Source organism: Carcharodon carcharias, chromosome 20, assembly GCF_017639515.1.
Source record: "Carcharodon carcharias isolate sCarCar2 chromosome 20, sCarCar2.pri, whole genome shotgun sequence".
NCBI classification, from domain to species: Eukaryota; Metazoa; Chordata; class Chondrichthyes; order Lamniformes; family Lamnidae; genus Carcharodon; species Carcharodon carcharias.
In genome coordinates, this window is record NC_054486.1 from 37,172,712 (window position 1) to 37,198,945 (window position 26,234).

Here is a 26,234-nt window from a genome sequence, read left to right on the forward strand (position 1 = left end):
GCCCCTTCACTTCCTCTCTCCTCACCGTCCAAGGACCCAAACACTCCTTTCAAGTGAAGCAGCATTTCACTTGCATTTCCCCCAACTTAGTCTACTGCATTCGTTGCTCCCAATGTGGTCTCCTCTACATTGGAGAGACCAAACGTAAACTGGGCGACCGCTTTGCAGAACACCTGCGGTCTGTCCGCAAGAATGACCCAAACCTCCCTGTCGCTTGCCATTTTAACACTCCACCCTGCTCTCTTGCCCACATGTCTGTCCTTGGCTTGCTGCATTGTTCCAGTGAAGCCCAACGCAAACTGGAGGAACAACACCTCATCTTCCGACTAGGGACTTTACAGCCTTCCGGACTGAATATTGAATTCAACAACTTTAGGTCGTGAGTCCCCTCCCCCATCCCCACCCCCTTTCTGTTTCCCCCTTCTCTTTTTTTTCCCAATAAATTATAAAGATTTTCCTTTTCCCACCTATTTCCATTATATAAAATAAAAAAAAAAACCCACTAGAGCTATACCTTGAGTGCCCTACCATCCATTCTTAATTAGCACATTCGTTTAGATAATATCACCAACTTTATCTTTAACACCTATGTGTTCTATTGTACGATTGTTGTTGACATCTTTTGATATTCTGCTTCTATCACTGCTGGTTTGTCGCTACAACCACACCAACCCCCTCCACCTCTCTGTCTCTCTATCTCTCCGCCCCCCACACACACACCTTAAACCAGCTTATATTTCAGCTCTTTCCTGGACTCGAACTCAAGTTCTGTCGAAGGGTCATGAGGACTCGAAACGTCAACTCTTTTCTTCTCCGCCGATGCTGCCAGACCTGCTGAGTTTTTCCAGGTAATTCTGTTTTTGTTTTGGATTTCCAGCATCCGCAGTTTTTTTGTTTTTATCTCTGTGTTTAATTGACTGCCACTGCTCTTCAAGAAATGCCTACCTCCTTGAAGAAGTTCTGTTCCTCTCTGCGACAAGATTTCCGGATTTCTCTGTTGCCTTGTTCACCTTCATTGCTTTCCATTTCTCTCCTAGTGTTTGACAAGGTGTTTACTAAAACCCGCTTTCACAGCCATATCTCCTTTCTCAGTGACTGTCTCCGTCTCCGACTTACCCCACATGGATTTCAACTGAAATTCCACCCCTCATGTTTCGAACCCACCCAGGATTACAGGTATCTCCGGGACATAAAACGTTTCTCGGACTGCTGTTCCCGTCACATTCTGAAATCCACTCTCAGTGCCATGCGCCGCCATATGAACACAGTCGACCTCTCCCTCCAGCAGCACCGCCGTACCCTTTTTCAAAGCTGCGCGTGCCCCCAGTTTCATTTTATCCTTCGGCTCATCCGACGCCTCAACAAGAAACTTTTTCTCTTTCTCTCAAGTGCTAAGGAACGCAAGCTCCAACAACTCATCGACACCAACACCCATCTAGGACCCTCCACCCCTGCCTGTCCCTCCGTCCCCACCCCATCTTCCAATCCCAACCCCAGCCGTGTATTCACTATACCCCCTGACCTTCCCCTCTCCGATGCTGAACGTTCAGTGCTCAGCAAAGGACTTAGTTTCATACCCTTACGCCCTCACCTCAATGAATTTCGGGCTCGGCATGATACTGAACTCTTCTTCCGCCGTCTTCGTCTCCGGGCTCACTTCTTTGGGCAGGAGTCCTCTCCCAGTTCAACGGATCCTTTTACCCATCTTCAATATTCTCCCTCCACCTGGACCCCTCCCTCTGGATTCTTACCTTCTCTCGATCTTTTCATTGAGAACTGTCGGCGCGACATTAGTCGTCTCAATTTCTCTGCTCCTCTCACCCATTCTAACCTGTCTCTCTCTGAACTTACTGCACTCCATTCTCTCAGGTCCAACCCTGACATTGTCATCAAACCCGCTGACAAGGGTGGTGCTGTTGTTGTCTGGCGCACTGACCTCTACCACGCGGAGGCTGAGCGTCAACTCGCAGACACTTCCTCCTACCTCTCCCTGGACCATGACCCCACCACTGAACATCAAGCCATTGTTTCCAGGACTGTCACTGACCTCATCTCCTCTGGGGATCTCCCTCCCACAGCTTCCAACCTGATAGTTGCCCAACCTCGGACGGCCCGCTTCTATCTCCTACCCAAAATCCACAAACAGAACTGCCCCGGTAGACCGATCGTCTCAGCTTGCTCCTGCCCCACAGAACTCATTTCTCGTTATCTTGACTCCCTTCTCTCTCCCCTTGTCCAGTCCCTTCCCACCTACATCCGTGATTCCTCTGACACCTTACGTCACATCAACAATTTCCAGTTCCCTGGCCCCTACCGCTTCCTCTTCACCATGGACGTCCAATCCCTCTACACCTCCATCCCCCACCAGGATGGTCTGAGGGCCCTTAGCTTCTTCCTCGAACAGAGGCCCGAACAATCCCCATCCACCACTACTCTCCTCCGTCTGGCTGAACTTGTTCTCACGCTGAACAATTTCTCCTTCAACTCCTCTCACTTCCTCCAAATAAAAGGTGTGGCTATGGGTACCCGCATGGGCCCCAGCTATGCCTGTCTCTTTATGGGGTATGTGGAACATTCCTTGTTGCAGTCCTACTCCGGCCCCCTTCCACAACTCTTTCTCCGGTACATCGATGATTATTTCGGTGCTGCTTCATGCTCTCGTCAGGACTTGGAAAAATTTATTAATTTTGCTTCCAATCTCCACCCCTCCATCATTTTCACGTGGTCCATCTCTGACACTTCCCTTCCCTTCCTTGACCTCTCTGTCTCAATCTCTGGTGATAGACTGTCCACCAATATCCATTACAAACCCACCGACACCCACAGCTATCTCGACTACAGCTCCTCACACCCCACTTCCTGTAAGGACTCCATCCCATTCTCTCAGTTCCTTCGCCTCCGTCGCATCTGTTCCGATGATGCTACATTCAAAAACAGTTCCTCTGACATGTCCTCCTTCTTCCTTAACCGAGGTTTTCCACCCACGGTCGTTGACAGGGCCCTCAACCGTGTCCGGCCCATCTCCCGCGCATCCGCCCTCACTCCTTCTCCTCCCTCCCAGAAACATGATAGGGTCCCCCTTGTCCTCACTTATCACCCCACCAGCCTCCGCATTCAAAGGATCATCCTCCGCCATTTCCGCCAACTCCAGCATGATGCCACTACCAAACACATCTTCCCTTCACCCCCCTTATCGGCATTCCGTAGGGATCGCTCCCTCCGGGACACCCTGGTCCACTCCTCCATCACCCCCTACTCCTCAACCCCCTCCTATGGCACAACCCCTTGCCCACGCAAAAGATGCAACACCTGCCCCTTCACTTCCTCTCTCCTCACCGTCCAAGGACCCAAACACTCCTTTCAAGTGAAGCAGCATTTCACTTGCATTTCCCCCAACTTAGTCTACTGCATTCGTTGCTCCCAATGTGGTCTCCTCTACATTGGAGAGACCAAACGTAAACTGGGCGACCGCTTTGCAGAACACCTGCGGTCTGTCCGCAAGAATGACCCAAACCTCCCTGTCGCTTGCCATTTTAACACTCCACCCTGCTCTCTTGCCCACATGTCTGTCCTTGGCTTGCTGCATTGTTCCAGTGAAGCCCAACGCAAACTGGAGGAACAACACCTCATCTTCCGACTAGGGACTTTACAGCCTTCCGGACTGAATATTGAATTCAACAACTTTAGGTCGTGAGTCCCCTCCCCCATCCCCACCCCCTTTCTGTTTCCCCCTTCTCTTTTTTTTCCCAATAAATTATAAAGATTTTCCTTTTCCCACCTATTTCCATTATATAAAATAAAAAAAAAACCCACTAGAGCTATACCTTGAGTGCCCTACCATCCATTCTTAATTAGCACATTCGTTTAGATAATATCACCAACTTTATCTTTAACACCTATGTGTTCTATTGTACGATTGTTGTTGACATCTTTTGATATTCTGCTTCTATCACTGCTGGTTTGTCGCTACAACCACACCAACCCCCTCCACCTCTCTGTCTCTCTATCTCTCCGCCCCCCACACACACACCTTAAACCAGCTTATATTTCAGCTCTTTCCTGGACTCGAACTCAAGTTCTGTCGAAGGGTCATGAGGACTCGAAACGTCAACTCTTTTCTTCTCCGCCGATGCTGCCAGACCTGCTGAGTTTTTCCAGGTAATTCTGTTTTTGTTTTGCCAAGTATCTTCAGCTGCTTCATCAATGACCTTCCCTCCATCATAAAGGTCAGAAATGCTGGTGTGGGGATCTTCGCTGATTATTGCACAATGTGTTGCACCATTTGTGACTCCTCCGATACTGAAGCAGTCCATGCTCCTATGCAGCATGACCTGGACAAACTTCAGGTTTGGGCTGATAAGTGGCAAGTAACATCCACACCACATCCACAAAAGTGCCAGGCAGTGCCCATCTCCAACAAGACAGAAACTCAACCATCTCCCCTTGACATTCAATGGCGTTACAATTGTTGAATCCCCCAATATTGACATCCTGGGGGCTTACCATTGACCAGAAACTGAACTGGAACAGTCATATAAATACTGTGGCTACAAGAGCAGATCAGAGGCTGGGAATTCTACAGAGAGTAACTCACCTCCTACCTCCCCAAAGTATGTCCATTGTCTACAAGGCAAAGTCAGGAGTATGATGGAATACTTTCCAATTACCTGGATGAGTGCAGCTTCAATGATATTCAAGAAACTTGATACCATTCAGGACAAAGCAGCCTCCTTAAGTGGCATCTCATCATCACCTTCAACATCTATTCCCTCCAGCACTGATGTGCAGTGGCAGCAGTGTATACTATCTATAAGATGCTCACCAAGGCTCCTTCACGCCTGACAAATTAATTAGAATTCTTTGAGGAGGTATCAAGCAGGATAGATAAAGAGGAACCAGTAGATGCAATATATTTCGATTTCTAAAAGGCGTTCAACAAGGTACCACACATAAGGCTACTTAATAAGAGCCCATGGTGTTGGGGGTAGTATATTAGCATGGATAGAGGATTGGCTAATTAGTGGAGTGCCACAGGGATCAGTGCTGGGGCAACAATTATTTACAATATATGTTAATGTCTTGAATGACTGGGAAGTGAATGTACTATGGCCAAGTTAGCAGATGGCACGAAAATAGATGGGAAGGCAAGTGGTGAGGATGACATAAAGAGCCTACAGAGGATTATAGACAGGTCAAGTTAAGTGGGCAAAAACTTGGCAGATGGAATATAATGTGGGAAAATGTGAGGTTATGCATTTTGGCAGGAAGAATAAAGGAGCTGAATATTATTTAAGTGGAGAAAGACTGCAGAAAGCTGCAGAACAAAGGGATTTGGGGGTCGTTGTGCATGAATCACGAGCAGTTAGCACACCAGTTCAGCAGGTAATAGGGAAGTCAAATGGAATGTTGGCCTTTATTTCAAAGGGGAATAAGGTGAATATAAAAATATGGAAGTCTTGCTAAAACTATACAAGGCACTAGTTGGATCACACCTAGAATAATATGAACAGTTTTGGTCCCCTTATCTAAGGAAAGATATACTGGCATTGGAGGCAGTCCAGAGAAGGTTCACTGGGTTGATCCCGGGTATGCAGGAATTTTCTTATGAGGAGAGGTTGAGAAGGTTGGACCTGTACTCATTGGAGTTTAGAAGAATGAGAGACAACCTTATTGAAACATATAAGACTCTGAGAGGGCTTGACAGGGTAGATGCTGAGAGGTTGTTTCCCCTTGTGGAACAGTCTTATGGTCTATTATGCCTCCCAAATAATTGCTTTCTTGCACCTGTTCTATTTTTTTTCCTTCTATGAATATTTCTGGATGATTTTGAGATAAGCATCACTTTGGTTTTACCAATCATTGTTGTTATCCTTCTGTGTTTGCTACAAATGCTTTATCATTTGCAAATCTAACTGATGTTATCATTCGTATCCACCACCCCTCCAACAATCTTAACGCCAGATTCTGTGTCTTCAAATGCTTCTTTAATCATTACTTCTGTATAGGATTGGTGATAATCAACGCCCTTGTTGAACTCCTCTTCCAATTATAAATGGTTCTCTCATTGTTGCTGTTTGTCTCACTTAGAAGCTTCTTATGAATCGCCTATCTCCCCAGTCTTTCCAATGACTTTCAGCACTGTCAAGAGCTTAATCCAGCCAACCCGATCAAATATTTTTTCAAAATCTACAAAACAACCATATACTTCCTGTCCAAACTCTAAACTGCGTTCACTCATTAATTTTATAATGCCGATTGCTTCTCTCGTTCCCCTTCCACCCCAGAATCCAAACTGGTCATCTCCGATGTAGTTCTGCACCTTCCAACCCTCTCTTCGTCAGAATTCTCAACACAATCTTCAATGTATGAACAATCAGACTAATTGTACGAAAGTCAGAGCAAAGCCTTTGGCTTCTTTCTTAGGATAATCACTGTTGCCTGCATGAAGATGCTTGGCCATTCTCTTGATCAGCAAATATCTGCACAGCTTCGTAAACACTGATGTTATGTTCTTTCTCATGTTTTTAATCAACTCTGTTCGTATTTCATCAATTACAGTCACTTTTCCAGTTTTTATCTCATTGATTGCTGTTCTTATCTCACGTCCCAGCATTCCTGGTCCAATTAAATTGATGTCAACATTATTCTCTTTGAGTTCAATCGTTTCAGGTTTGTCATTTTTGGCATATGGTTCTTCAATATGCTCCTTTCATCTTTTTCTTATTTCACTTGGGTTCGTTGTCTACTGCTGTTGTTTTCAGTCCTTTATGCGCGTGCCACTAATCACCTTTGCTTTTGTATACATAATGAGTACCCTTCCCAGTCATCCAATTCTTCGTGTATATCACACTGTTCTTTTAAGCATTGTTCTTGTGCCTTTCTGTTTCTCACCACCAGTCAAGCTATGTCTTGGTGCTTGTTGGAAGTTCTAGCAATGAGGCATTCTGCCAAATGACTTTGACAGTCTGTTCGGGGAACCATTCGACATGATCCACCATCTCCTTTTCCTGCAGCGCCTGTAGGACGTTATGTGCTGACCACTGCCTGATGGACTTGTGGTCAAAGGTGTTTCTCTGCATAAATTTTTCCACGAGGGACAGGCGGTAAGGCACGGTGCAACTACTTTGAGCGTTCCACAGCAGCATGGCCAGACCCATCTTTGGCAATGCTGGGGACAGGTAGAACCTCAGCACGTAGTGACACTTGGTGTTTGTGTACCAAGGGTCTATGCACAGTTTGATGCAGCCACACACAAAGGTGGCCATCAGGATGAGGGTGATGTTGGGCATGTTTTTTCCTCCTTTATCTAGAGGCTTGTACGTCGTGTCCCTGTAAACACGATCCATTTTCAACCTCCAGATAAAGCAAAAGATGGCTCGGGTGACTGCCATAGCACAGGAGTGAGGAATGGGCCAGACCTGCGCCACACAGTGCCTCAAACCTGATGACCAGGTTCTTACCCGCAATGGTGAGAGAGCGTCGCTCCCACATGCCCAGATTTATTTTTACCATGGCCATTCGCTCCTTCCAGTTTCTAACACATGCCCTCGTCCCTCCGAACCATATTCCCAGCACCTTCAGGCAGTCTGACCTGATGGTGAGGGGATAAAGGATCTGTTAGCCCAGTTCCCAAAGAGCATGGCCTCGCTCTTGCCACGATTTACCTGGGCTCCCGAGGCCAGTTCGAATGGTTAACAGATGCTCATCAGTCTTTACACCAACAGTGGAACTGAACAGAAGATGGCGACATATGCAGTGAGCCTTGACCCGAGTGCCTACACTGCCTGGGATCGCCACTCCTCTTATGCCCGGTTCCTTCCTGATGGACTCAGCAAAGGGTTCTATGCAACACACAACCAGGACATGGGAGAGAGGACAGCCCTGCCTGACTCCAGATTTAATTGGAAAGGTTTCTGATTCTCACCCACTGATTGAAACTGCAATACAGATGTTTGCGTAGAGCAGTTGGATCCAGTTCTGGATTCCCTCCACAAACACCATTTTGGAGAGCACATCCACCATGTAGGTGTGCGATACTCTGTCAAAGGCCTTCCCCTGGTCCAGGCTGATGAGACAGGTGTCCAGACCCCTGTCCCATACATAGGCAATCGTATTCCTGAGCAGTGTGAGGCTGTCAGAGATCTTCCCGCCGGGTACAGCGCAGGTCTGGTCAGGGTGGATCACCAACTCCAGAGCAGATTGGCCTTAACCGATTGGCGATGACCTTGGACAGAATCTTATAGTCCACATTCAACAGTGAGATGGGTCGCCAATTTCTAATTACCTCCCTTTCCCCCTTCCACTTGTAGATGAGGGTGATGATGCCTTTCCTCATGGATGCTGACATGCTGCCAGCCAGGGGTATACTCTCAAACACCTCTAGCAGGTCTGGGCCGATCCAGTCCCATAAGAGCCGAGTACAACTCAGCTGGTAAGCCATTGCTTCCGGGAGTTTTACTCTTCTTGAATGGCTCAAGGGCCTTAGTCAGTTCGTCAGGAGTTAGCGGTTTGTCCAGACTCTCCCGTGTGCTGTCATCTAAGACCTCCATGATAGAGGACAGGAAGGACTGGGAGGCCGTGCTTTCTATGGGCTTCATGTCATACAGTCCACCATAAAAGGATTTGCTGATCCTCAAAATATCAGACTGCGATGACCTTACTGAGTTGTCATCTTCCTTCAGGCTGCTGATCACAGAGCTCTCTCTCTGTACCTATTGGAAGAAAAAAAATGAACACGTCTCATCCTGCTCCATGGAGCGAACTCTAGACTAGAAGATGATCTTGGAGGCCTCCGAGGCAAAGAGCAAGGCTTGCTGGCTCTTCACCTCTTGGAGTTCCTCCTTGACCTCAGCCCGCATTGACTGCAACTGGAGCAGGTTCTGCATGGTTTTCTGGAGTCGGGATATTTCCCTCTATTCCTTTCTAGCTTTCTGGACACCTTTGACGATGAAAAACTTCTTGATGTTCTCCTTGATTGCTTCCCAACAGCGTATCAGGGACTCAAAGAGGGGTTTCATGATTCTCCAATCTTTGTAATCCCTCTCAAGTTCCTCAATGTTCTTTGGGGTCAGCAGTTGCACGTTCAGCTTCCATGTCCCCTTGCCAACCCTCTGGTCTTCCTGTAAGTGATAGTTGACCAGTAGGAGGCAGTGGCCGGAGAAGAACACCAGCCTGACGTCGATGGATCTGATTGTGATTGTTCAGGACACAAACAGGAAGTCTGTCCTTGAACGGCTGGACCAGTCTGGATGCAACCAGGTGTACCTCCGCTGTGCTCCAATTGCAGGGTTGCTGAGAATGTAATGCAGCTCGGCATCCTTTACTGTTTCCATCAGGAGTCTGTGCGTGGAGTTCAGTCTGCTGTCGGCACTGCCGGATCGTCCAGCTGCAACGATGATGCAGTTGAAGTCACCGCCCAGAATGACCGTAAGTCACCAGCAGCAATGGGAGCTGCTGAAGGATCGCCAGCTGCTCATTGTTTTGAGCCGGGGCATACACATTAATGAGCCGGAGCAGAGCATTCTTGCATAATACGTCTACTGCAAGGAGGCACCCGCCCACCACCTCCTTAACCTTGGAGATGGTGAAGTTGCCTCCCCACGTCAGAATACCCAGGCCGGAGGAACGTGAGTCGTTTCCTCCTGACCAGATCAATGGCCCATGGGACCACCATTATGACCATTGCCTGTAGGAGCTGAGGTGTGGTATTGAACACTCCTGCAGAAACAGCAGGTCTGCTGTGACCTTGGCAAGGTAATCCAAGGTCGCAATACATCGCATAATAGATATAATGTGACACACGTTACCATGTTTTAAAGAATAACCAAATCCAGCCAAACTAAAAGAAAAAAGCAATGTATGTCAAGGCAGCTGTCTGACAATAGCTTTGGAAAACAAGGCACATTAAGAATGCCAGGACAACGTATATGGACTGTTTTGCAAACAGGCAGTACAAAGTCAAGGGAAAGACTTGTAAATGTTATTTTTAAGGGGCATTATTTTGTTGGTTATCTCAATATATAGTACACTTCTGCATAAGTGCTTTCCCCCTCATATTTAAAATATGCAAAATTCAATGTGCTGGAGGGAACAATGCAATTTCTTGAGCCTCTTGACCTATCATTTTCTATCAACGAAAGTGCATGAGTAGATGAGATTACAGAGTAGTTTGCTGCCCTACACATAGGGCAGAATTTTGCCCTTGGCACGCGGGATTGGTCGGGAAGCCGACCACTGCCCGCGATCAACAGCGCACCATGATCTACAACACGCCGTGATTTCACGCTGGTGGGCCAATTAAGGCCCACCTAGCGTGATACACAAGTGGCAGCACTGAGTGCTTGCTGTGCAGGCAGGGGGAGGAGGGTGAGAAGGCCTAACACGCACCTCGTGCATGCGTGCGAAAGAGCACTGAATAATCTTCCTGAGGCACGGAGCTACCTCAGAGAGATGAAGAAAATATTGAAAAAATTCTTAAACATCAGAAAACTTTAATAAAACATATCTCCTCATGTGACTGTTAAATTAAAAGTTTTTATTTCATTTGTATTTGCTTTTGGAAACCTGATCCCGCCCTTGGATGAGGTTTCCAAAAAAATGCAAAGGCTGCTTGGCCTTTTCGCCTGCCCGTCAACCATTAGGTTGAACAGGCAGTGAAAAATTCAGGACAATTGATTACTAAATGGCCTTAATTGGCCTTTTAATTGTTGGCGGGCACGCTGTCGGCTCTGGCGTGCACCCACTGACTGAACTATCATGCGACTACGCGTTGATGTCGGCACACTCGGCCGATGTCAACGTGCGTCATTTCTTGCTCAGTTGGGTCTGGCGCATGTCTGCCAAAGCTAAAAATTCTCCCCATAATTCAATGCATTTATTAAAAAAAACTTAATGTTAGCATTGAGCATTGATATTAATTCACATTAAAGGCAGGTAACAATATGGAAATGTGATGTGCTTGAAAGTACATAAAACTGGCACATGATATTAAGTACAAAGGACAGGTTTTTCCGGTTGGCGAGCAGGGGCAGGGCCCACTCACCAATGCATAAAATGACGTGGGGATACATCAGGCGTGTGTCCCTACGTCACTCCGCGTCATTTAGATTTTCAGTTTGGTGGCGGGCAGCTGAATCAGTTGCGCACCTGCCGAACTGTCAATGGCCTATTAAGGCCATTAAAAAACTAATTAACCTGATTGATGGACCTGCCCGTCTAACCTTAAGGTTGGCGGGCAGGCCAGGAGCCCAGGCGAGCCTCAGAAAAAGCATGAAACCTCATCCACGGGCGGGATGAGGTTTCATGAGGGTTTTTAAAATTTTAACAAATGTTTCAATAAAAGTTATGGACATGTCCCAACTCATGTGACAGTGTCACATGAGGGGACATGGCAAGGAAATTTTTTTATTACTTGAAATTCAACTTTTACATTGGAACTGATCTCCCTGAGGCAGCACAAAAGAGCGCACTCCCACCTGAAGGAATCCCTCCCCCTGCCAGCACAGGGAGTGCATAGCTCCCAACTGGGGGCACCGATTGGAGTGCCACCCGCCCGCACCCGCACTTCCCCCACGATGGGGGAAAAAGTGTTGGCTAAAGACTTGCCAACTAGGATTAAAACAAGTCCATCTCAAAGAGCAGCCACAATAATTTGCTAAATTAAATTTCACAAGTGGATTTGTGATGAAGAGTTAAACCATTGAGTTAAACATTCTGAGGTCACTAACATGTGGATAGAGTAGTGTCTGTGGATGTTGTCTAGATGAACTTCCAGAAGCCTCCGGACAGAGGATTATTGCAAAAATGAAAGTGTTTGGAATCAGAGGTAATCTTGTGATACGAGTAAATAATTACCTGGGAGAAATTAGGGATAAAGGGTTTGGAGGTATGTGAGCAGTGTTCCCCGGCTCTGCATATCGGCATCAATGTTTTTGCCACACTTAAGAATGATAAGTGAATGACTCAGTGTCAACTGCAAACTTGGATATGCAACTTCCACTAATAAATAAAAATGCTAGAAGACAAAGCAAGTTCCACAGGAAGGGAAGGGAAGTGTCAGAGATGGACCACGTGAAAATGATGGAGGGATGGAGATTAGAAGCAAAATTAGTAAATTTTTCCAAGTCCCGACGAGAGCATGAAGCAGCACCGAAGTAATCATCAGGTAATTCTGTTTTTGTTTAACATAGGAAGAGGACTAGGTCAGTCAGCCCCTCAGGCCTATTCGTATGTAGCTTCCCTACAACCACACCAACCCCCTCCACTTCTCTCTCTCTCCCCCACCCAAACCCCCCACCACCAACACACACCTTAAACCAGCTTATATTTCACCCCTTTCTTGGACTCACTCAAGTTCTGTCGAAGGGTCATGAGGACTCGAAACGTCAACTCTTTTCTTCTCCGCCGATGCTGCCAGACCTGCTGAGTTTTTCCAGGTAATTCTGTTTTTGTTTTGGATTTCCAGCATCCACAGTTTTTTTGTTTTTACCTCTTCCTATGTTACTAAGTTTAAGTTCAACTCCCAATAATTTTAAATATTACCTTCTTAAAACAAAGAGCAACATTTAAAAAAATAAATTGTTGTGCAAAGACTTGCCTGTTGCATAAACAAACTTGGACTCTCACAGAAATAACAAAACAGCCAGAGTTAATACAGAACTCAGTTGATGTGTCAGATCAATTATGTCACAACCATCACAGGAGACCATATCGAAAAATTCTGTGCATCAAATCAAAATGCATTACCCATTCTAAAATATTTTAAAGGATACAAGACATGAGAATCACGACCAGACAGAGATGCCCAGCAAATTGAGGTCCCCTGAAAATTAAAAACAGCAAATTAAAAACATTTCAATTAGTTTGTTAAATAGCCTCCCTAACACTCCATTTATTATCTAGGAACAGCTGTAATGGAATACTCAGAACACTTGTCACAATTTTTTTTTTGTTATCCACTAAATGTGTTGGATCATCCACGTAAGTGTCAACCCACCTATGCTACTGTTTGGGAGATCAGCAATTACTTAATAATATAAACCATCCTATACAAACTGCGTTTTTATGACTGAGACCTTGGCGCATTATTCTTTATCATAATTCAAATGATCAAACCCAGTGCCTACCCTCCCTTGTCCAGGATGGTCACAGCTTAGTTCCTCTCTAGATGGTAACAGAAGTGACTGGGGTAAACTGTAGAACCCCAAGCCAGGGTGACAGCTTTAATCTGAAACTGTAGGATGAAAAGAAAGTTGGATAGTGAGGGATCAACTATCGGAGATTTCAACCTACCAGAAATTGATTGGTATAATGATGTCTTGTGTTATTAATGACATAGATGAAGGAAATGAGAGCCATTTTTCCAAATAGGTAATGCAATAAGCAGATAGTTGCGAAGGAGTTAAAAATTGATTGAAAAAACTGGCAGGAATTGAGGTTAATCACTAAACATTAGTGGACACCTACAAAAAATAATTTAAAATGTTAAGGGAATGTTACCCTTCATCTCAAGGAGGCTAGAATACAAAGGGGTGGAAGTGATGTTACAGCAGCACAGAGCTGTGTAGACTACATCTATAGCACTGCATTAATCTCTGAGCACCACAACTAAGCCAGAATGATGCCAGGACTAAAAGGATTAAATTATGAGGATATGTTAGGTGTTTATGATGACTGATAAAGAGAAACTATTTCCTCTTGAGGGGGCATCTAGGACAAGAGGCATAACCTTAAAATAGGACTTGGTCATTCAGGAGTGATGTATGGAAGCACTTCTCACCTAAAGGGTAGCGGTGATCTGGAACTTTCTTCCAATAAGCTGTTGAGGCTGGGAGTCAATTGAACATTTTAAAAATAAGATAGATTTTTTCAGTTCTGACGAAAGGGCATTAACCTGAAACATTAACTCGGTTTCTCTTCCCACAAATGCAACTTGGCCTGCTCAATATTTCCAGCATTTCCTGTATTTAATTTCTAAAATCTGCCGTATCTTGCTTTTGTGTTGATAGATTTTTATTAGGTAAAGTAAGGGTATTAAGGGTAATGGAAGCAAGGTGGGTCGCTAAGCAGTTTAGACACAATTTAACTAAATGACAGAACAGGATCGAGGGAACTGAACAGTCTTCTCTATGTTTCTAGAGAAACACTCTAGAGAGTGGATTGTAGAGATAATGGGCGGTTATTTTGTGCCACAAAAGTGGGCAAGTCCCAGTGATCACTGTGGACTTCAATTATCCTAGTACAGACTAAGGAAAATGTGTAAACAAAATGAATTGGGAGGAACTCCTAAAATGTGTACAGAAGAACTTCCTTGATCAGTGGAATGAAGTGGGACAAGTGGAGCATGTTTCAGAGAGCATGTTTGGGAAATAGTGAGCACAATATTAGCTTTAAACTAATTACAAAAATGAAAAGGAACAATTAAAGGTGAAGATATTCAATTGGAAGAGGGTGAATTTTAGTGAATTTGAAAGAGTTCTGAACAAGGTGGATTGGAATCAAGGGTTGGTAGATGAGTAAAGGAAGGACAGGAGATATTTCAAGTCGAGATTAAATACATTCTTATGAGGGAGAAATGAAGGATATCTAAAGATGCAGCTCCCTGGATAACCAAAGAAATTGAGATTAAAATGAAAATAAAAGTTTTTGACATTAGGCTCAATATATAGTACACATTAAAACAAAACACAAAGTACAGAGGTTAAAAAAGGAAACAAAAGGGGCAGACAGTATATGAAAAGATCAGCAGAAAACGTGAAAGTGAACACAAAAATCTTGTATCAAGACAATGGAAAATGATAGCCAATGGAAGGGTGCCTTTCATTCGGTAACCCTTGGTTCCCTTTCTAAACAATCATCTATCAATCTCAATTTTGATATTTTCAATTGACTCCAACATCAACAACATTTCAAGGGGAAAGAATTTCAGATTTCCACCACCTTTTGTTTTAAGTAATTCTTCTTGACATTACCTCTGAATGGCCTAGTTCTAATTTTATGTCAAAAACAAAATACTGCAGATGCTGGAAATCGGAAATAAAAACAGAAAATGCTGCAACTTCTGCAGGTGTGGCAATATCTGTGGAGAGAGAACAGAGTTAATGTTTCAGGTCTGTGACCTTTTCATCCGATGAAAAGTCACAGATCTGAAATATTAACCCTATTCCTCTCCTCATAGATGCTGGCAGATCTGAATACATAGGATTACATAGGATGTATGGCATAGAAACAGGACATTTGGTCCAACCAGTCCCTGCCAGTATTTATGCTCCACTTGAGCCTCTTCCCATCTTTTCTCATCTAAACCTATCATTGTAACTGTTTAATCCCTTCTCCTTCATATGCATCCCTAGCTTCCTCTTAAATGAATCTATACTATTTGCCTCAACGAATCCCTGCAGTAGTGAGTTCCACATTCCTACCATTCTTTTTAGGTAAAGAAGTTTCTTTGGAATCCCCTCTTGGATTTCTTGGTAACTGTCTTATATTGATGGCCTCCAGTTATGCTCTTCCCCACAAGAGGAAGCATTCTTTCTGTATGCACTCTATCAAAACCTTTCATAATTTTAAAGAGCTCTATTAGGTCACCACTCAGACTTTTTTTTTTCAAGGGAAAAGAAACCCAGCCTGTCAATGCTTTCCTGGCAAGTTTATCCACACATTTCTGGTATCATCCTTGTAAATTCTCTTTAGTGTCTCTACATCATTCTTATAACATGGCAACCTGAAATGCATGCTCTTAAATGTGGTCTAATGAAGGTTTGATACAGGTTCAGCATAACTTCCCAGTTTTCCATTCTAGCCCTTTAGAAATAATAATACATTCTCTCAGGTCCAACCCTGACATTGTCATCAAACCCGCTGACAAGGGTGGTGCTGTTGTTGTCTGGCGCACTGACCTCTACCACGCGGAGGCTGAGCGTCAACTCGCAGACACTTCCTCCTACCTCTCCCTGGACCATGACCCCACCACTGAACATCAAGCCATTGTTTCCAGGACTGTCACTGACCTCATCTCCTCTGGGGATCTCCCTCCCACAGCTTCCAACCTGATAGTTGCCCAACCTCGGACGGCCCGCTTCTATCTCCTACCCAAAATCCACAAACAGAACTGCCCCGGTAGACCGATCGTCTCAGCTTGCTCCTGCCCCACAGAACTCATTTCTCGTTATCTTGACTCCCTTCTCTCTCCCCTTGTCCAGTCCCTTCCCACCTACATCCGTGATTCCTCTGACACCTTACGTCACATCAACAATTTCCAGTTCCCTGGCCCCTACCGCTTCCTCTTCACCATGGACGTCCAATCCCTCTACACCTCCATCCCCCACCAGGATGGTCTGAGGGCCCTTAGCTTCTTCCTCGAACAGAGGCCCGAACAATCCCCATCCACCACTACTCTCCTCCGTCTGGCTGAACTTGTTCTCACGCTGAACAATTTCTCCTTCAACTCCTCTCACTTCCTCCAAATAAAAGGTGTGGCTATGGGTACCCGCATGGGCCCCAGCTATGCCTGTCTCTTTATGGGGTATGTGGAACATTCCTTGTTGCAGTCCTACTCCGGCCCCCTTCCACAACTCTTTCTCCGGTACATCGATGATTATTTCGGTGCTGCTTCATGCTCTCGTCAGGACTTGGAAAAATTTATTAATTTTGCTTCCAATCTCCACCCCTCCATCATTTTCACGTGGTCCATCTCTGACACTTCCCTTCCCTTCCTTGACCTCTCTGTCTCAATCTCTGGTGATAGACTGTCCACCAATATCCATTACAAACCCACCGACACCCACAGCTATCTCGACTACAGCTCCTCACACCCCACTTCCTGTAAGGACTCCATCCCATTCTCTCAGTTCCTTCGCCTCCGTCGCATCTGTTCCGATGATGCTACATTCAAAAACAGTTCCTCTGACATGTCCTCCTTCTTCCTTAACCGAGGTTTTCCACCCACGGTCGTTGACAGGGCCCTCAACCGTGTCCGGCCCATCTCCCGCGCATCCGCCCTCACTCCTTCTCCTCCCTCCCAGAAACATGATAGGGTCCCCCTTGTCCTCACTTATCACCCCACCAGCCTCCGCATTCAAAGGATCATCCTCCGCCATTTCCGCCAACTCCAGCATGATGCCACTACCAAACACATCTTCCCTTCACCCCCCTTATCGGCATTCCGTAGGGATCGCTCCCTCCGGGACACCCTGGTCCACTCCTCCATCACCCCCTACTCCTCAACCCCCTCCTATGGCACAACCCCTTGCCCACGCAAAAGATGCAACACCTGCCCCTTCACTTCCTCTCTCCTCACCGTCCAAGGACCCAAACACTCCTTTCAAGTGAAGCAGCATTTCACTTGCATTTCCCCCAACTTAGTCTACTGCATTCGTTGCTCCCAATGTGGTCTCCTCTACATTGGAGAGACCAAACGTAAACTGGGCGACCGCTTTTCAGAACACCTGCGGTCTGTCCGCAAGAATGACCCAAACCTCCCTGTCGCTTGCCATTTTAACACTCCACCCTGCTCTCTTGCCCACATGTCTGTCCTTGGCTTGCTGCATTGTTCCAGTGAAGCCCAACGCAAACTGGAGGAACAACACCTCATCTTCCGACTAGGGACTTTACAGCCTTCCGGACTGAATATTGAATTCAACAACTTTAGGTCGTGAGTCCCCTCCCCCATCCCCACCCCCTTTCTGTTTCCCCCTTCTTTTTTTTTTTTCCCAATAAATTATAAAGATTTTCCTTTTCCCACCTATTTCCATTATATAAAATAAAAAAAAAAAATAAAAAAAAAAACCCACTAGAGCTATACCTTGAGTGCCCTACCATCCATTCTTAATTAGCACATTCGTTTAGATAATATCACCAACTTTAACTTTAACACCTATGTGTTCTATTGTAGTATTGTTGTTGACATCTTTTGATGATCTGCTTCTATCACTGCTTGTTTGTCGCTACAACCACACCAACCCCCTCCACCTCTCTGTCTCTCTATCTCTCCGCCCCCCACACACACACCTTAAACCAGCTTATATTTCAGCTCTTTCCTGGACTCGAACTCAAGTTCTGTCGAAGGGTCATGAGGACTCGAAACGTCAACTCTTTTCTTCTCCGCCGATGCTGCCAGACCTGCTGAGTTTTTCCAGGTAATTCTGTTTTTGTTTTGGATTTCCAGCATCCGCAGTTTTTTTGTTTTTATCTCTGTGTTTAATTGACTGCCACTGCTCTTCAAGAAATGCCTACCTCCTTGAAGAAGTTCTGTTCCTCTCTGCGACAAGATTTCCGGATTTCTCTGTTGCCTTGTTCACCTTCATTGCTTTCCATTTCTCTCCTAGTGTTTGACAAGGTGTTTACTAAAACCCGCTTTCACAGCCATATCTCCTTTCTCAGTGACTGTCTCCGTCTCCGACTTACCCCACATGGATTTCAACTGAAATTCCACCCCTCATGTTTCGAACCCACCCAGGATTACAGGTATCTCCGGGACATAAAACGTTTCTCGGACTGCTGTTCCCGTCACATTCTGAAATCCACTCTCAGTGCCATGCGCCGCCATATGAACACACTCGACCTCTCCCTCCAGCAGCACCGCCGTACCCTTTTTCAAAGCTGCGCGTGCCCCCAGTTTCATTTTATCCTTCGGCTCATCCGACGCCTCAACAAGAAACTTTTTCTCTTTCTCTCAAGTGCTAAGGAACGCAAGCTCCAGCAACTCATCGACACCAACACCCATCTAGGACCCTCCACCCCTGCCTGTCCCTCCGTCCCCACCCCATCTTCCAATCCCAACCCCAGCCGTGTATTCACTATACCCCCTGACCTTCCCCTCTCCGATGCTGAACGTTCAGTGCTCAGCAAAGGACTTAGTTTCATACCCTTACGCCATCACCTCAATGAATTTCGGGCTCGGCATGATACTGAACTCTTCTTCCGCCGTCTTCGTCTCCGGGCTCACTTCTTTGGGCAGGAGTCCTCTCCCAGTTCAACGGATCCTTTTACCCATCTTCAATATTCTCCCTCCACCTGGACCCCTCCCTCTGGATTCTTACCTTCTCTCGATCTTTTCATTGAGAACTGTCGGCGCGACATTAGTCGTCTCAATTTCTCTGCTCCTCTCACCCATTCTAACCTGTCTCTCTCTGAACTTACTGCACTCCATTCTCTCAGGTCCAACCCTGACATTGTCATCAAACCCGCTGACAAGGGTGGTGCTGTTGTTGTCTGGCGCACTGACCTCTACCACGCGGAGGCTGAGCGTCAACTCGCAGACACTTCCTCCTACCTCTCCCTGGACCATGACCCCACCACTGAACATCAAGCCATTGTTTCCAGGACTGTCACTGACCTCATCTCCTCTGGGGATCTCCCTCCCACAGCTTCCAACCTGATAGTTGCCCAACCTCGGACGGCCCGCTTCTATCTCCTACCCAAAATCCACAAACAGAACTGCCCCGGTAGACCGATCGTCTCAGCTTGCTCCTGCCCCACAGAACTCATTTCTCGTTATCTTGACTCCCTTCTCTCTCCCCTTGTCCAGTCCCTTCCCACCTACATCCGTGATTCCTCTGACACCTTACGTCACATCAACAATTTCCAGTTCCCTGGCCCCTACCGCTTCCTCTTCACCATGGACGTCCAATCCCTCTACACCTCCATCCCCCACCAGGATGGTCTGAGGGCCCTTAGCTTCTTCCTCGAACAGAGGCCCGAACAATCCCCATCCACCACTACTCTCCTCCGTCTGGCTGAACTTGTTCTCACGCTGAACAATTTCTCCTTCAACTCCTCTCACTTCCTCCAAATAAAAGGTGTGGCTATGGGTACCCGCATGGGCCCCAGCTATGCCTGTCTCTTTATGGGGTATGTGGAACATTCCTTGTTGCGGTCCTACTCCGGCCCCCTTCCACAACTCTTTCTCCGGTACATCGATGATTATTTCGGTGCTGCTTCATGCTCTCGTCAGGACTTGGAAAAATTTATTAATTTTGCTTCCAATCTCCACCCCTCCATCATTTTCACGTGGTCCATCTCTGACACTTCCCTTCCCTTCCTTGACCTCTCTGTCTCAATCTCTGGTGATAGACTGTCCACCAATATCCATTACAAACCCACCGACACCCACAGCTATCTCGACTACAGCTCCTCACACCCCACTTCCTGTAAGGACTCCATCCCATTCTCTCAGTTCCTTCGCCTCCGTCGCATCTGTTCCGATGATGCTACATTCAAAAACAGTTCCTCTGACATGTCCTCCTTCTTCCTTAACCGAGGTTTTCCACCCACGGTCGTTGACAGGGCCCTCAACCGTGTCCGGCCCATCTCCCGCGCATCCGCCCTCACTCCTTCTCCTCCCTCCCAGAAACATGATAGGGTCCCCCTTGTCCTCACTTATCACCCCACCAGCCTCCGCATTCAAAGGATCATCCTCCGCCATTTCCGCCAACTCCAGCATGATGCCACTACCAAACACATCTTCCCTTCACCCCCCTTATCGGCATTCCGTAGGGATCGCTCCCTCCGGGACACCCTGGTCCACTCCTCCATCACCCCCTACTCCTCAACCCCCTCCTATGGCACAACCCCTTGCCCACGCAAAAGATGCAACACCTGCCCCTTCACTTCCTCTCTCCTCACCGTCCAAGGACCCAAACACTCCTTTCAAGTGAAGCAGCATTTCACTTGCATTTCCCCCAACTTAGTCTACTGCATTCGTTGCTCCCAATGTGGTCTCCTCTACATTGGAGAGACCAAACGTAAACTGGGCGACCGCTTTTCAGAACACCTGCGGTCTGTCCGCAAGAATGACCCAAACCTCCCTGTCGCTTGCCATTTTAACACTCCACCCTGCTCTCTTGCCCACATGTCTGTCCTTGGCTTGCTGCATTGTTCCAGTGAAGCCCAACGCAAACTGGAGGAACAACACCTCATCTTCCGACTAGGGACTTTACAGCCTTCCGGACTGAATATTGAATTCAACAACTTTAGGTCGTGAGTCCCCTCCCCCATCCCCACCCCCTTTCTGTTTCCCCCTTCTTTTTTTTCCCAATAAATTATAAAGATTTTCCTTTTCCCACCTATTTCCATTATATAAAATAAAAAAAATAATAAAAAAAAAAAACCCACTAGAGCTATACCTTGAGTGCCCTACCATCCATTCTTAATTAGCACATTCGTTTAGATAATATCACCAACTTTAACTTTAACACCTATGTGTTCTATTGTAGTATTGTTGTTGACATCTTTTGATGATCTGCTTCTATCACTGCTTGTTTGTCGCTACAACCACACCAACCCCCTCCACCTCTCTGTCTCTCTATCTCTCCGCCCCCCACACACACACCTTAAACCAGCTTATATTTCAGCTCTTTCCTGGACTCGAACTCAAGTTCTGTCGAAGGGTCATGAGGACTCGAAACGTCAACTCTTTTCTTCTCCGCCGATGCTGCCAGACCTGCTGAGTTTTTCCAGGTAATTCTGTTTTTGTTTTGGATTTCCAGCATCCGCAGTTTTTTTGTTTTTATCTTTAGAAATAATTGTTTGACTTACATTTAGTGACTGGCGTATTTGTACTCTGAGATCCCTTTTGTTCTTCTATCCCACCTAGACTTCACCTTCCAAGTAATAAGTACCACCCACCACCCCCCCCCCCCCACCCCACCCCCCCCACCCCGCCATTCTTCCAACCAAAATGTACTACTCTGTGTTGAACTTCACTTGCCAAATATTTGCCCATTCTGCAAGCTTACCAATGTCCTCTTGTAATTTATTGCAGTTCTCCTCAGTACTAACAATCACCCCAGTTTGGTGTCATCTGCAAATTTACAAATTGTATTTTTAATTCCAATCAAATCTTTTAATCATCTTGGCCAATCATACTTAAGAACATAAGAATATGAGAGGGTTGTCTTATGAGGAGAGGTCGAATAGAACGGGCCTATATTCCCTTCAGTTTAGGAGAATGAGACGCAATCTCATCAAATATATAAAATCTTACTCAGTTTATTAATGTCCCTTCGCGACTTTCTGCACTACGCTATTTTCTGTGTTACCTACATTAGTGTTGACTTAAATAATATTCCATTATCCAAGACATTTATGAATATAGTTAAAAGCTGGCCACCAGTACGTATGACTAGGGGACACACCACTAGTCACATCCTGCCAACTTGAGTATATATCCTTTATTACTATTCACTATCTCCTACCTTCAAGCAAATTCCCTACTTGAGCTCAAATTCCACTTGCTATCATTTTTGTTAGCAGTGTCTTATGTGGATCCTTATCAAATGCCTTCTGGAAAGCCATATAAATAACAACCACAAACACACCCTTAACTGCTAATCCTCAGAGAATTCAATTAGGTTAATTTGACTCAAAGTACAAATCCCTGCTGGTTTTCTCTGATCAATTCATATTTGTCAGTCACCCAGTCCCCAATAACCAATTCTAATAAGTTCGCCACAACTGACATTAGATTAATACACCTATAATTTCATGGTTTCTCTCTACTGCCTTCATAAATAATGGAGTGAAATTGGCAATTTTCCAATCAAAAGGAACAATTCCTGAATCAAGAGCTTTGGAAGATGATAGTAAAAGCATCTCCAATTTTCTCACCTACTTTTTTGAATATACTATTATGGAGATGGAGATTTATTTATCTTTAGTCTCAATATTTTTTCTAATTCTAAATTGTTCTTTTACTTATATTAAATCCAGTTTATTTGTCACTCGTTTACTTGTTTTATTTGAACTTTTCTTCACATCTCTGGTACTTTATCCTCATCCTTGTAAACTTGGAAGGGATATGAAAATCAACACAAAGTTTTTTATAATTACATTATGATGGTTAGAAGCAATGTGAGCCATTTTAAAACTGATAATGGTGAACATGCTGAATAACTACTTCGCATCAGTTTTACAGTAGAGGAAGAGGTCAACATACCAAACATGCCAATGAAACTATTATTTAATGAAGAACATGGACTCAACAAAAATGAAAACAAGAAAACAGTAATGGATAAATTAATGGCACTAAAGAGTGATAAATCCCCAGGACCAAATGATTTCCATCCTAGGACTTTAAAGAAAGCAGGTGAGAACATTGCAGATGTCCTAACTATAATCTTCCAAAATTCTGCCAATTTGGGAACCTTTCCTTGAGATTGGAAAATTGTGCATGCCACTCTGCTGTTTAAGAAAGATGACAGGGAAATTGCTAGAGTTTATAATCAAGAATAGGGCAACTGACCATCTTGAAAATGTTCACCTGATCAGTCAGCATGGATTCTTAAAAAGTAGATCAGGCATGACAAATCTGATTGATTTTTTTTAAGAGCTGATTAAAGTAGTGAACACGGGAAATATTTAAGGACATTATTTATTTGGACTTTCAGAAAACATTTCATAAAGTCCCCCATAAGAGTCAAACTTGAAGTTCATGGAATTGAAGGCAAATTATTGTCCTGGTTAGGAATTTGGTTGAGTGGCAGGAGACAGACAGTAGGGATAATGGGCACGTACTCTGACTGGCAGGACTGGTGGTGCCCTGCAAGGATTTGTGTTGGGGTCTCAACCATTCATTAACAACTTAGATAATGGAACAGAAGGCCATATATCTAAATTTGCAGATGAGTGAGCAGTGTAGATGGAAGCATAAAATTATAAAGGGATATTGATGGATTAAGTGAGTGGGCATACGGATTTCATTGTAGGAAAATGAGAGAATATTTTTAGAGAGAAAAAGAACAGAACAGGATACTTTCTAAATGGTGAAAAGCTAGAAACAGTGGAGGTCCAAAGAGACATGGGGATCCAGGTACATAAATCATTAAAATGTCATGAATAGGTGCAGAAAATAATGCAAAAGACTCATTATATATTGGCCTTTGTATCTGGAGGACTAGATTACAAAAAGTTAGAAAGTTATGCTTCAACTACACAAAGCCCTGGTTAGAACACACCTAAAATACTATGAGGAGTTCTGTGTACTGCACCATAGCAAGGATATATTGATCTCGGAGGGAGTGTAGTATGGACTTAATGGAATATTACCTGAAGTTAGAGGGTTATGCTATTGGGGGAAATGAAACAAACTGTGGTTTATTGCCTGGAATTTAGGGGTGGCTTGATTGATGTTTTTAAGATATTAAAGGGGAAATAATAGGGTAGATAGAGAAAAACTATTTCCACTGGTTGGGGAGTCTAGGACTAGGGGATGTAGTCAAAAAAATTAGAGTGAGAACTTTTAGGAGTGGAGTTAGGAAACAATTCTTCACATACAGGGTGGAAGAAGTTTGGAACTCTTCCACAAACAGCAATTGATGCTAGATCAGTTGTTTATCTTAAAACTGAGATTGGTAGATTTTTGTTAGCCAATGGTATTAGGAATTATGGCGTAAAAGCATGTATAAGGAGTTAGGTGGTGTCAAATTTTGCATTTTAAAGCTCCTGTTAGGCACCTTGGGAGATATATGTTAGAGGCACTATATAAATACAAATTTTTGTTTTTTTTATTCTTTCACAAGGGTGCCTCTGGCTAGGCCAGCATTTTAATTGCCCATCCCCAATTGCCCTTGAGAAGGTGGTGGTGAACTGCCTTCTTCACCATATGGTATCGGTACACTCACAGTGCTATTAGGAAGGGAGTTCCAGGATTTTGACCCAGCGACAGTCAAGGAATGGCAATATAGTTCCAAGTCAGGATGACGTGTGACTTGGAGGGGAACTTGCAGGTGGTGGTGTTCCCATGCATCTGCTGCCCTTGTCCATCTAGGTTTAAAGGTCACAAGTTTGTAAAGTGCTGTCAAAGCAGCCTTGGTGAGATTCTGCAGTGCATCTTGTAGATGGTACACACTGCTACCACTGTGCATCAGTGGTGGAGGGAGTGGATGTTGGAAGTTGTGGTTGGAGTGCCAATAAAGCGGATTGCTTTGTCCTGGATGGTGTTGAGCTTCTTGTGAGTTGATGGAGCTGCAATCATCCAGGTAAGTGGAGAGTATTCCATTATACTCCTGATTTGTGCTTTGTAGATGGCAGACAGGCTGTGGGGAGGCAGGAAGTGAGTTACTCTCCGCAGAATTCCCAGCCTCTGACCTGCTTTTGTAGCCACAGTATTTATATGGCTGGTCCAGTTCAGTTTCTGGTTAATAATAACCTCCAGGATATTGATATTGGGGGATTCAGCAATGTTAATGCCATTGAATGTCAAGGGGAGATGGTTGGATTCTCTCTCGTTGGAGATGGTCATTGCCTGGCACTTGTGTGGCACAAATGTTCCTTGCAACTTATCAGCCCAAGCCTGAATGTTGTCCAGGACTTGCTGCATGTTGGCACTAATTGCTACAGCATCTGAGAAATTATGAACAGGTGCTGAACATTGCACAATCATCAGTGAACATCAGCGCTTCTGACCTTATGATGGCAGGAAGGTGATTGATGAAGCAGCTGAAGATGGTTGGGCCTTGGACACTACACTGACAGATTTCTCAGGGGTTATTAGCAGGAGGTCTATAGGCAAATCCTAAAGTCTTGTGTTCTTCAACTCTATTGACAGTGTTCCTATTGCTACTTATCCTTACTGATTTCTCTTCCTACTAATGCTGTAATAATGTCCTTAGCAATATTGTTACTCTTCCTCCTATTTTCCAGTCCTTTCTAAATACCTTATGACCTGGCATTTTTGTTTCCCAACCCCACCCAGCTTGTAACTCTTTCGAGTCCAAACCCGTTTCCATCTGTTTCATATGAAGTTACATTGTTTCATAGTTTGCCATTGTGAGATTTGAACTCTTGATCGTAGGGTTACAAACCCAGTACCATAACCACTTGGCTATTTAGGCCAAGCAAAGAGAGACTTGCTGCCTTAATTTCTATTCAGATGAAGTTACATTGTTTCATAGTTTGCCATTGTGAGATTTGAACTCTTGATCTTGGGGTTACAAACCCAGTACCATAACCACTTGGCTATTTAGGCCAAGCCTCCCACCCAGCTTGTAGTTGGGTCTCAGCAATGGCTGCTACAACAAACCTTTTAAGCTGAATGTTGCTTCTAGTTTGCTTATTTTTTATTTTTTATGCTAGGTGTATTAGAGTATAGAACTCCAATTTGGACAACCAACGATACCCTGTGCCCTGATGCTGTTTGTCTCACATTTTAACTTATCACGTTCAGTGTTTTCATTTTCCGTTCTCTCAGGTCCAACCCCAACATTGTCATCAAACCCGCTGACAAGGATGGTACTGTT

The 26,234-nt window shown here is 45.0% G+C and overlaps 1 protein-coding gene across 1 annotated transcript in view; it reads right to left on the reverse strand.

Annotated features, from left to right (window-relative positions):
* Positions 1 to 26,234, reverse strand: part of wdr21 (WD repeat domain 21) — a 165,794-nt gene that overhangs the window by 70,409 nt on the left and 69,151 nt on the right. Inside the window, exon 9 of the mRNA XM_041214174.1 lies at positions 12,745 to 12,820. Within this exon, the coding sequence (XP_041070108.1) occupies positions 12,745 to 12,820 (76 nt within the window). The remainder of the gene's footprint in view (positions 1 to 12,744; positions 12,821 to 26,234) is intronic.